Source organism: Malaya genurostris, chromosome 2 (genome assembly GCF_030247185.1).
Source record: "Malaya genurostris strain Urasoe2022 chromosome 2, Malgen_1.1, whole genome shotgun sequence".
NCBI lineage: Eukaryota > Metazoa > Arthropoda > Insecta > Diptera > Culicidae > Malaya > Malaya genurostris.
In genome coordinates, this window is record NC_080571.1 from 65822538 (window position 1) to 65835065 (window position 12528).

Sequence of the window (12528 nt, forward strand, 5' to 3'; positions counted from 1 at the left end):
AGTAAGATCTCACTCATCTACAGAAAAAGTGGAACAACTCTAATTTAGAGTAACTCCGAAGTTACTCAAATTTGAGTTCTTCCACTGGAAACGATATTTGGGTAAAATCTACTCATTTACTGAGTAATACTTTATTTGTACATGTACCAAAAATAGAGTAACTATCACTCAAATTTTGAGTGAAATTTTATTTCACATATACCAAATTTGCAAAAAAAATTGCTCCTTTTCTGAGTGTATTGTATTAAAATATTAAGTAATTGAACTCAATACTATATCAAGTGGTGGTTGCTTGGAGTAGTGTATCAATCGCAAATTAACATACATGTCAGTTATGCTCAGGCACCAATCATACACTTATTCCTCATAAATGACATTTGAGCATATTCGGTTCCATTCTAAAGCACAACACGGAGTTTATCATTCTGGTTTTTGCAGACACAACAACGTGTTGAGCGACTCACCCTCGAAATGCGCGATCTCACTAACAAAATATACAACCTGTTGCTACAAATGGTTATTACAACTTTTAGACTGATCTTGCGAATAGTAACAAAAAACGAGTTATTGCGTTAAACTAAAATTTAGAGTAGGAGTTACTCAACATCATTGATGATAACTACTCAACTTTTGACGTTTCCATGTATCATTAGAAAATGAGTAACTAGTACTCAAACTCTGAGTAACTTTTTCTAAGCGTGTACTATGTTTCTGCACACACTGAGAAAAAAACCATAGTAACCGTAACCTGTTCTTCATTGTCATTTCAACTATACGCTTAAATAGTAGCAACAATCATGATATATGAATATTCACCATCTGTATTGTATAAATTACTAGACAACAAAGACTACGACTTGACTAAACTATTTGTATTTATGACTTTTCTGGCATGGTCATCCTGACAATGGTTGTCATCTCAAACATAAGAACAAATAGTTAAAATCACAATTTTTAGTAAGATAAAATTGCTCTCGAGCCTTTATATATATGAGAAGCGAAATAGTTATTGGTACCATGTAAACATTTTCACAGTATAATAATGTTACCATAAATAGAAACCTGGTTCAAAAGACAATTATGAACTTTGAAAACACTAGTCATGTAGTCCATATCAACATAATTTAAGTAGTAAGCACATTATCGTATAGTGTTTTTAAACCAAATATGTATTTCATTTGTGCTGACTATACAAATTGTCAATAAACGGGTGTACTTTGTTATTGTCACATAAAGTTACAATATAGCAGAAAATTTAGTACGTGGATTGTTGATTGATTTGAAAACAATATTTTATATTGTGTAATTTGGTAGATCTGGCAGGTGAGTAGTAGCTTTAACAGTTTCCGTCGTTGAATTTAATTTTTCAACAATTTTGCCGGCAATGGCTGTTTTCCAGTGAAATTGACGTCTCGTATACGGTTCATCATTCATTATCGGTTGCTGTAGAAACAACATCAAGCGATTGATGTAAAAAACGACGAATATCATTCGATTCCCGGATTCAAAATTGTTGAATCAACCACTGCTTTTAGTTTCGAAATAACTAGAAGTAAATGTAATATAAATGTAAATAAAGATTCGGTCATGGTTAAGCTGACCATCTCAATCGTATTAGTTATTCTAGAGCCGATACCATTTATAGTAAGCATGAACTTGATTATTGTTGAAATCATCTGATTTAATAGTCGGTTGAAAACCACTATACCCACATGGTCAAGTTGACCCTCTATATAGTAACTGTTACCATAATATTTTTCTGACTGTATAAATAATTTTTTTAAATTTTTTGAATAATTCTTTATATAATGTTAAATCAGTGTAAAAATGTGTTAGGAAAATAAAGCAGGTTTTAATGTACTCTTGTTATTCTTGCATCAAAATCTCAATTAATATAACTTTTAAACATTTTCGCATGTTCGAATGATCTTCACCATTGTCAAATTAACCATAATTCTGTGTTTCGAACGAACCAGAATTGAAATATCAAAAATACCATAGCACTAGTTAAAACAATAAGTACAATGTAAAAATAAGATGCTATCACGGTTATGCTAAACATTCCAATTTATTTCCAATTTTTATTCACATCACAAGAATTGAAAGACAGAGTAAACAAAGAGAAACTGTCACTTGCTCTTACGGCCTTCTGAAAAATCAATCGAGATTTTTATGGTTTGAGTGTTCTTGTAAGAGCAAATTCAGCAGTTAAAAGTTCTATATGGAAGATCTATAATAGAACATAAACTGGAACAAACGTGTCCCCAGCAAGCCGTTCTAGTTTTATTTATTCGACCAGTTCTTCTGTCAAATTTAAAACTGGTATACGATGCCGTACTATTTTTTGTATATTTGAAACACGAGTAAAACACTGCTGAGGCTGCCAATTTTTCTTGTTATAAAATCCAGATTTAAATTTTGTAACTGGCACAAATTATGCATCTAGAACTAAAACACTACTGAATATGCCCTAAGGAATGACATTTTTACATGGTAGACTGTTATAAAAATCATAAATTGTGTTTTAAGGAATTCATAGGTCATTGATATGAATTTCATAAGTCAGGCTTATGAAGTTCATATGTGTGCTTACTAAATGCATATCTTCAATGAAATCAAAATTGTGCTGGTTCACGGGTCACAACTTATAAAATTATAAGGTTTTTTTTTTCTTCGGTGTATATCCGGTATCATAACTTTTTGTTTTTTTCTAGTAATATTCTTACTATGGCATCACTGCTTGATGGAATTTCAGCCATTTTATTTAAGGAAATGCTAGAAATTTCTTATTTTTAAATCACCATATTCGTACTTTTCGTACATTTTGCTCGGTTGCCAAATTTTATACATATTTTATAACAAAAATAAAGGTTCTATTACTCAATCAGAATCATACATTGATATCCTTACTGTCAAAGGTAGACTTGCAGATAATTAAAACTTCAATAATTTTCGTTTAATAATCATTTAAATCGAACAATTTTCTTTTTTGTTTCAGTATGATGGACGTATACGATATATATTCAACATTTTGGATACAAATTGTTCGCAATGGCAAAGCTAAACAAGTAACAGAAGGTTTGAAAGTATGTCGCACTGATAGTGAAATTATTGCCTATATACGCCAATTGTTAGATGATTCAGGTTTACTGAAACAGATTCAATTTAAACCAGATGCAAAAAACGAAACTAAAGCAATAGAATGTCGAAAGCTTGGTAACAAGTATTTTCATCCGAGCATTAAAAAGTACATCGCTGCGATTGAAGGTTACAACGAAAGCATCGCATTGTCAAATGTGGGTTCAGAGAACTTGGCCATAGCTTATGCTAACCGTTCAGCGATTTGCTTTGAATTAAAGGAGTATTACAACTGCTTGGAAAATATTCGGTTGGCCCTGGAGAATCCATATCCAGAACGCTTGATACCAAAATTGTTGCAGAGAAAGCAGAGCTGCTTAGAGATGATTAACAATAATCATCGTCCCACACATTCCGACATGATTTTGTGCGAACCAAAATTATGCAGCAAACCAAATCCCAAAATACCATTTATCTCTGATTGCTTGGAATTGAAGAAAAACGACATTTTTGGTCGACACTTGGTGACGAATATAAAGTTAACCCCAGGAGATTTTGTCGCAATCGAAAAATCATTTTCCAAAATGCTGTTACCAAACCTTCGCTACATGAACTGCGATTATTGTCTTGAAGATAAATTTCTCATTTTAATACCATGCCATCATTGTTCGATTACGATGTTTTGTTCGGAGATGTGTCAGCAAAAAGCGTACCAAAGCTACCATCGTATAGAATGTTCAGTAAATAAATATTTGCAAAATTTATTCACAAAAGTAATCCTTATGGCCCTCAGAACTACTACTATAACCATAAGTAGTTTTGATTATGATCTGAGCAATTTGTTGCAACATGTGCAAACACTCGAAGGATCGTCCCTGAACCCATTTGACATAGATTGGACAAACACAGATTCTAGAGAAGTGTACAGCACGGTTCACATGTTTGCTACCAATCAAACCCAACGAAGCGCTAGTGATTTGGTTCAGCGATCTATCTTCTGTATTGTCATGAGCGAAACGTTGTTAAACAATACTCCGTTGATAAGTCTTTGTGGAAGTAATGAATCCTACCGTGACCTTATTCGAGTTCTCGTGTTTCGTCATTCCCAAACTTCTCCTGTTAGTATGCACACAATGTCTTGTATAAATTATTTCCCGAATGAAATAGAGCAATTTAAAGATTGTCAACTTGCATGCGCTTCATTTCCAATACAAAGTTTGATCAATCACTCGTGTGAGCCGAATATACAACGAATTACCATTCCGAATGGACGAATTGCAATGATAGTTCTACGGCCGATTGAAAAAGGCGGTCAACTATTCGACAATTATGGGTGAGTTAGATGTTTATGAATTCTAGCAGTTGAAATAATTCATTTGATTTTTTTAGGTATCATCACTGCCTCGAAACATTATCTCAGCGAAAAGTTGGGCTTTGGGAGCAATATCAATTATTATGTCGTTGCAAAGCATGTAATAAGGACTATCCTCTGTACTACGACTTAAAACATATAAAACTTCCGCTCTGTTACAAGTACAGTATAGCTGAAAACTTCCAGGCTTTCATGAACCACGATGCAGCTTGGGCCCGAAAAATCTTTGCCAAATGTTGCAAAATTTTAAAGGATTTCGACTGTCAGTATCCAAGCTACGAGCTAAGCTCTGTACAAGAAGATTTTTTGCGTTGCCTGCATATAATTTATTCTGCTCATTCGCAAATTTTTAAATATCAAGGACTATGTTGCTTTTAATTTCATCGAACTTTACTCTTTATTTTGGCACTTGAACATGTAACGAAGTGGAATTTGATTTTAAAATAAAACGTTCAAAGTACGAAAACCTTTTATTTGAAAAAGAAGAATAAAAAAATAACATTAAATTTTCTTAAAGAGTTCAGTGGCTTTTGGTCGACTAACATCAGTGACCGCGGAGATCAGAGCTACCAACTGTTAAAAAATTGAAATTTTTACTTGGATGTCTATTCTCTGTGATAGAAAGGACACCAGTGCGAAAGCGAATTTCCTCAAAGACCCGTCTGAGCATCAACGTTGCCAGATGTAGCGATTTATACACATATTTGACCACTATACCGCAATACGATATGTATTCCCGAAATACCGATAATTCACGGATCGTACAGATAACGCATGGATCAATAAGTCCCGAGACTAAAGCAGAGATGGCGCTCGTAGTAAACCAGTAACCACGTCTTCCTAGAGTACTAATCTTTGCATGAAACGGGTCAAAATTTAAAGTCGATCCGACCAGAAACAGCTGAGTTATCGAGGTTGGAGTAAATTCGTTTTGTAGTTTGTTTGAAAAATTGAAAAAACCGACGAAACTCGGTTTTGATAAAACATTGTTTTTAAATGGGTAAAAACACCGTGCAAGCGAAACAATGAATTGAAAAATGTTATCCGGACTCTTGTCCATCAAAAGCAACGATTTGTCGGTGGTTCGCCGAGTTTAAACGTGGTCGTACCCACACAAATGACGCGGAACGCTCGGGTAGACCTGTGGAAGCCGTTACACCGGAAAATGTGAGTGAAGTGATAAAAATTATAATGAAAGATCGTAAAGTGAAGCTCCGTGAGATTGCTGAGATGACACAGATATCATATGGAAGTGTATTTACTATCTTTCATGAAAAATTCCAAGTGGGTGCCGCGATTGCTTTCGATGGAACAAGAACAGCAATGAACAAAACAATGGCGAAATTGAACGAATTGGGCTTTGATCTGCTTCCCCACCCAGGCTTCCCAGCAGTACTGCTTTTCAATGACATCCGCCACGAGATAGCATGAACTGTCTGAGTGCAAAGTCGAAAGCCCAGTCTACAATATGTGTGAAGCATATGCCGAACTGTAATGGCAACAGCGCTCGCATGCCTAAATGAATGCTGTCACTGAGACAGTTTCTACTCACCAGTTTGATGAGAGTATTCTATCCGGAGAGTAGTCAAACCGAACGGGCTGTTTGTATCCTGTTTCTTTCTGTTCGCTCATTCGCATAAAATGTTACGGGGACAGCCTTAGAAAATCGAAGACATCCTTTGATTTTTAGGGAATTACTGTTACGAAGGGCTGTCGCAAGCCGGCTGTCTCATCAATGTCTCTTGAAGCAATAAACCGGCTGTTTCTGGAGACGAGCTGTGGTTCATAGTGCGCTCGCACTATTTCGGTTGCCTCAATGAAACGGTACTAGTACATACGATTGCGTTGTTGGGATTACCTTTGCAGGAAATTTTAGGGTTTCATTACATTACCATTGTGAAATAAAGAAATTGTTTTAGATTTATATATACTGTCGGCGAAGGCAATGAATTTTAATAACTAACGAATATTAAAAGATAAACACAGAGTTTTGTGTAACGGCTCATATATCTGAATTACTGAAGTATTCATCCTTAGTGCTTACTTCTTATTCCTAAAGAAACAGATACACTAGCATTCATTGATAATACTTCGAAAATATCTTATGCACCCTTATTCTGAATAACGACGTTTTGATTTTTCTGTTTCTCCTAGGATAACTAAACCAATGAATTTTTTAGGATCGGAAATGACAGTCACAATATTATTATTATTATTATTATTATTATTATTATTATTATTATTATTATTATTATTATTATTATTATTATTATTATTATTATTATTATTATTATTATTATTATTATTATTATTATTATTATTATTATTATTATTATTATTATTATTATTATTATTATTATTATTATTATTATTATTATTATTAACGAATGATTTCGTTGGTCCTGAACCAGCTTTACCACTTTCAACTAGTTGGATAAAGCACAAGATTCGTTCTTGGGCTGCATCCAAACATGCCAGCTACTGGCGCAGCTTGCAAACTTGCGCTCAGACAAAAGCATTTCTACCAGATTTAAATCTGAAAATGTCAAAGTGTCTACTGTATTTTTCCAAGCATCATTGCAGTATTCTGGCCAGAGCTCTGACTGGACATTGCAAACTCAATTATCACATAGCTACTATTCAACGTGCTGAGTATTATTATTATTATTATTATTATTATTATTATTATTATTATTATTACTATTATTATTACTATTATTATTATTATTATTATTATTATTATTATTATTATTATTATTATTATTATTATTATTATTATTATTATTATTATTATTATTATTATTATTATTATTATTATTATTATTATTATTATTATTATTATTATTATTATTATTATTATTATTATTATTATTATTATTATTATTATTATTATTATTATTATTATTATTATTATTATTATTATTATTATTATTATTATTATTATTATTATTATTATTATTATTATTATTACTATACAAATAGCTTTCAAACTTAATTGTGGTCGTTCACCGGGGAATCACACCTAAATTTTTCAATATATCATTTTTCATTTTTTTTAACATAATTTCTTTTCAGAAAGAAAACTGCTAAATATATGCAATGAACTCGGCTCTCAGAATGTTTCACTATTCATTTACAATATTTAAAGTTCCAAACGTTTAATTTTTTTAAATGCGGACACAAGCTACTTAGACAATTAGACGGTAGAAAATTTTCGACATTCTTAGATTTGTAACTGCGGAAGTCGGATCCGAATTAAATTCAATAGGTGCAGTCATGCCTGAGAAATTGAGTGACGTTGTTTGACACATACAATACACATACATACACACGGAGGAATTGCTTAGCTTATCTTAGTCGAATGTCAACTTTCACTAGTCGGATTTTCAAGTAATTTCAAAACCTTTTTTTATGACAAAATCAAAATCTATGTATAGAGACACTATGAAATTTTTATAATTCCAATGACAGATATAAGATTCTTCAAAACCAAATTGAGCTTGAATTCATGTTTAGGTAGTTTTTGTTACTTACCATTTTTGGAAATATAAGTGTATTTTATAGGTAATCGTACTCCCCAAATTTCCCAACCAGAACCGGCAATGAAATTCAATACGATGAATCTATAGTGATTTTGAAACCGTAAATGATAAGATTTTAGCTCTAAATTAATGAAAATAATTTTTTATTCATTTTTTCCCATCGATTTGTAGTCTTTCCAATTGTACATGTGTGGAATAATATGATGGAGTAGGTCATGGTTTAATTTTACTATTAAAATGTTCGACAGGTTTTGTACGGACAATTTTGTCCAAGCTGACGACAATACTAACGCCAGAGCGCTAAACGCTCTTTCAACAGAAACTTGCGTTGCAGGCACAGTCATGAGGGTTAAAGCAACTTCCGAAATTTCTGGATGGGAGTCTTTTCGATTTTCCCAATGCTTCCAAACGTCGAACATGTGACAGTTTCAACGTGTGTAAAAGTCGCGAACTTCTGGTAGCTATGACCAAAATAATATAATAGTTAATATGCCGTTTCTAGAGATAAGATAATTCAATGCATAACAGGAAGAAAATGAATTCCAGATTATCAGCACATATGTATTTTGGAATATATTCCAAGTTAATAGAAACACTATACTGTTCATATATAGAAGATAACTTGATATGTCTGGAAAGCTTGAGACCATATTACTCAAGAAAGACATTATTAAATAACTTGGTGAACTAAAACTTTTTTTTTAAATAAACCGAAATAAACATTCGAATCTGTTACGGGCAACCATGCTGCATTCCACACTTGGAAACATGTTTTTTGGAAGAACCGGAATTTTTCATTCAGTTTTTGCATTCAAAGCTTTGTTGTACGGTACCTGCAAATAAGTTCCTAAATGATTTTTGCATTGCTAATTCCGACTCCAAATTTTGCACTCAAGGTTTTTATTCGATTGGTGGTTCAATGTACATATAACGAACTTAACGAGCCAGATTTTGTATGTTTCAGTTCTGACTTGGAAAGATTCTTAGTGTCCGTAGTATTGCAGCACTGACCATGCAATAGTCCCGTAGACGTACAAGTCGACTGCAAAGTTGAATGCTATTCAGAATCACGCTAACTAGTATCGAATACAGAATCTTCAATTTGAATATATCTTTTGCTACAAACATTCATTCACCGTTTACATCTAAAATCTGATTCAATTGACTTATACACTTTTGTATAAGAAACGATCGCGCCTTTGATATCCTGAAGGAAGAGATAAAGAGGATGGAAATAATGCTCCACGCACTTCAGTACGCGCCTACACTATGAATGCTACAGCCGACAAACCGAACGTAAACTGCCTGAAACGAGCACGCCGAACTCAGATCTTTAATTATGAATATAATTTCTTGAAAACAAACTTTTCTTTCTATAGAATTCCATTGATCGATCGATTCATAGAAGATCGACCAAAATATAAAAATTAACTATTCATTAAAACCAAAGTCCGTTCTTCAATCCGTTTCGTATATTATTAATTATCAATTATATTGTTATCAATGCCCTACCAACGGTGATTGCTATGCGCAATGATCAACCGCTGCGCAAAGCAATCACCAAAGGCAAAACTAAAACCCACATGCTTGCCTCGAATCTTCATAGCAAACCAAGAGCAACAAATTTGAACCGCACCGGCTACTGTCGCAGACCTGGTCAAGGGAGAGTAATATTTTGCTCTCGACAGAAACAACGCAGTGACTGATACCCGAAGTTTACTGTCGCAATAGCGAGTTATACTGGTCAGCTTACTGCCCCGTTAATAAGTAGGTGATTTATGCGCCACTCTCTGGTTGAGAGATCACCCGCCAATTCTTGTTTGCCCGGCTTGAGACCTTAAAGGGGAAAGGTTCATTCTATCCCTAATCAGGGAAGGGAAGCGAGCTAGCTGACTCAAACGGCTCTTGAAACAGAGAAAGGATCTAACCGCAACCTGAGATCTCCCGCGCGCTCAACGCAATCGTCTATGCCGGGGAAATTATCATCATAGGTAAACCTCGGAATCCTCAATCTAGGCGGAGGAGCGGAAAGATTCGGGATTCGTTCGGATCGATTTCGGAGTCGACCTCTCCAGTAAACAAACAATCAACAATCTAGAACGCCAAACGCTAACATGAAATTACTTCTCCAGCAAACTAAAGACGGGACGACTTCATATAGAGCAAATCTATCTACATTGCATACTACAAATTTAAGCTTTATTGTATCCCATTATCGTGCAAGTTGAAAGGCTTTTAGGGTTTATTTTACAATTACATTTATTCGTGTCTACGCTTTCCGCGGTCTTGCATTCATGCCTAGGCCTAGTCTTAGTCCCTTTCCTTTCCCTTTTCCACATTCATCTCCTACATGTATCTACTGTACGGAATCTCCGTGATCACTAAGATGCTTTGTTTCGTGTGTCTCGTGTGCTGATTCACTGTGCTTTGTCTCGGTCTGCCGTGCGGCTGGCAGCCGTTGCTTATAAAGGGTTCACTTAAATATATCGAGGGTAGTGACCCTAGTTTGAGTCACATGCGCATGGACACTCACAAACAGAACGTGCAAATTGTTTTACTCACGACCTAGGTTTTACGTGGTTCTGCAGATGGCGGTAACAACGGATGACATTAGTTTCTCCTTCTGCTGCTGCTGTGTGCGACCGCCTTCGATCACACCGAACCGGCGCTGAAGTCCTTACCGCAGATTCGCACGGCGTGGTACGAACGCCGCCAGTTATACTGGTCAGCTTACTGCCCCGTTAATAAGTAGGTGATTTATGCGCCACTCTCTGGTTGAGAGATCACCCGCCAATTCTTGTTTGCCCGGCTTGAGACCTTAAAGGGGAAAGGTTCATTCTATCCCTAATCAGGGAAGGGAAGCGAGCTAGCTGACTCAAACGGCTCTTGAAACAGAGAAAGGATCTAACCGCAACCTGAGATCTCCCGCGCGCTCAACGCAATCGTCTATGCCGGGGAAATTATCATCATAGGTAAACCTCGGAATCCTCAATCTAGGCGGAGGAGCAGAAAGATTCGGGATTCGTTCGGATCGATTTCGGAGTCGACCTCTCCAGTAAACAAACAATCAACAATCTAGAACGCCAAACGCTAACATGAAATTACTTCTCCAGCAAACTAAAGACGGGACGACTTCATATAGAGCAAATCTATCTACATTGCATACTACAAATTTAAGCTTTATTGTATCCCATTATCGTGCAAGTTGAAAGGCTTTTAGGGTTTATTTTACAATTACATTTATTCGTGTCTACGCTTTCCGCGGTCTTGCATTCATGCCTAGGCCTAGTCTTAGTCCCTTTCCTTTCCCTTTTCCACATTCATCTCCTACATGTATCTATAGACTGTACGGAATCTCCGTGATCACTAAGATGCTTTGTTTCGTGTGTCTCGTGTGCTGATTCACTGTGCTTTGTCTCGGTCTGCCGTGCGGCTGGCAGCCGTTGCTTATAAAGGGTTCACTTAAATATATCGAGGGTAGTGACCCTAGTTTGAGTCACATGCGCATGGACACTCACAAACAGAACGTGCAAATTGTTTTACTCACGACCTAGGTTTTACGTGGTTCTGCAGATGGCGGTAACAACGGATGACATTAGTTTCTCCTTCTGCTGCTGCTGTGTGCGACCGCCTTCGATCACACCGAACCGGCGCTGAAGTCCTTACCGCAGATTCGCACGGCGTGGTACGAACGCCGCAAATTCCGGCCGTAACCGAAATGAAAGTTGTCGACGATGACGTGATTGCTGGTCTGCCCTTCTAAGGGTGCGATGATGACGTCAGCGACCCTCTTCCGGCCACATGTACCGCCGGGAAACCGGGATGCTTCTTCGGCTGTCCTGGACCATGACAAAATGTCTTGAGATGGAATGAACTGTCGAACGAAGTGAATGACGGCAACGTTGGCTGTACAGAACTATTTGTCTAAGGGCTGTCGTGATGAAACCTATCACAAGGCTGTCATGGAAAGAGTGGCAAGACAGCCTCAATAATAATGTCGCGCGGCGGTACATTTGGGAAGCCTGTCCCCACCCCCCATACTCGCCAGATTTAGCCCCCAGTGACTACTGGCTCTTTGCAGATCTTAAAAAAATGCTCCAGGGAAAAAGATTTGGCTCAAATGAGGAGGTCATCGCTGAAACTGAAGCTTATTTTGAAGCGAAAGATAATTTTTTTTATAAACATGGTATTGAAAAATTGGAAAAACGTTGGAACCATTGTATCACTCTAAAAGGTGATTATGTTGATGAATAAAAAATAATTGCAAAAAAAATGTTGTTTCCATTGTTAGTCTCGGGACTTATTGATCCATGTGTTAAATACCGATTTTCGTTGATAGCATAGATAGACAGGAGAAAAGGTTGCTACGAGACCTTATTTTTTTGTTCACCAAAGAGCTTTAATTACATTTCCGTGCACTTATGTTGACGAAATTTTGATACCGATATGGTACAGATAGATTTTAGCGCCGAATACAGATTTTTGGAGCAACGCTGCTGAGCATCACGGGTTAGCACACTGCTGTGGGGATTCGCT

At 36.0% G+C, this 12528-nt stretch overlaps 1 protein-coding gene across 1 annotated transcript; it reads left to right on the forward strand.

Annotated features, from left to right (window-relative positions):
* The first annotated feature begins 3002 nt into the window (after positions 1-3002).
* On the forward strand, positions 3003-4828 carry LOC131428644 (SET and MYND domain-containing protein 4-like). The gene is made up of 2 exons (XM_058592690.1): positions 3003-4411; positions 4468-4828. The coding sequence occupies exons 1-2, from the start codon at positions 3003-3005 to the stop codon at positions 4826-4828; spliced, it is 1770 nt and encodes a 589-aa protein (XP_058448673.1).
* Positions 4829-12528: the final 7700 nt, after the last annotated feature.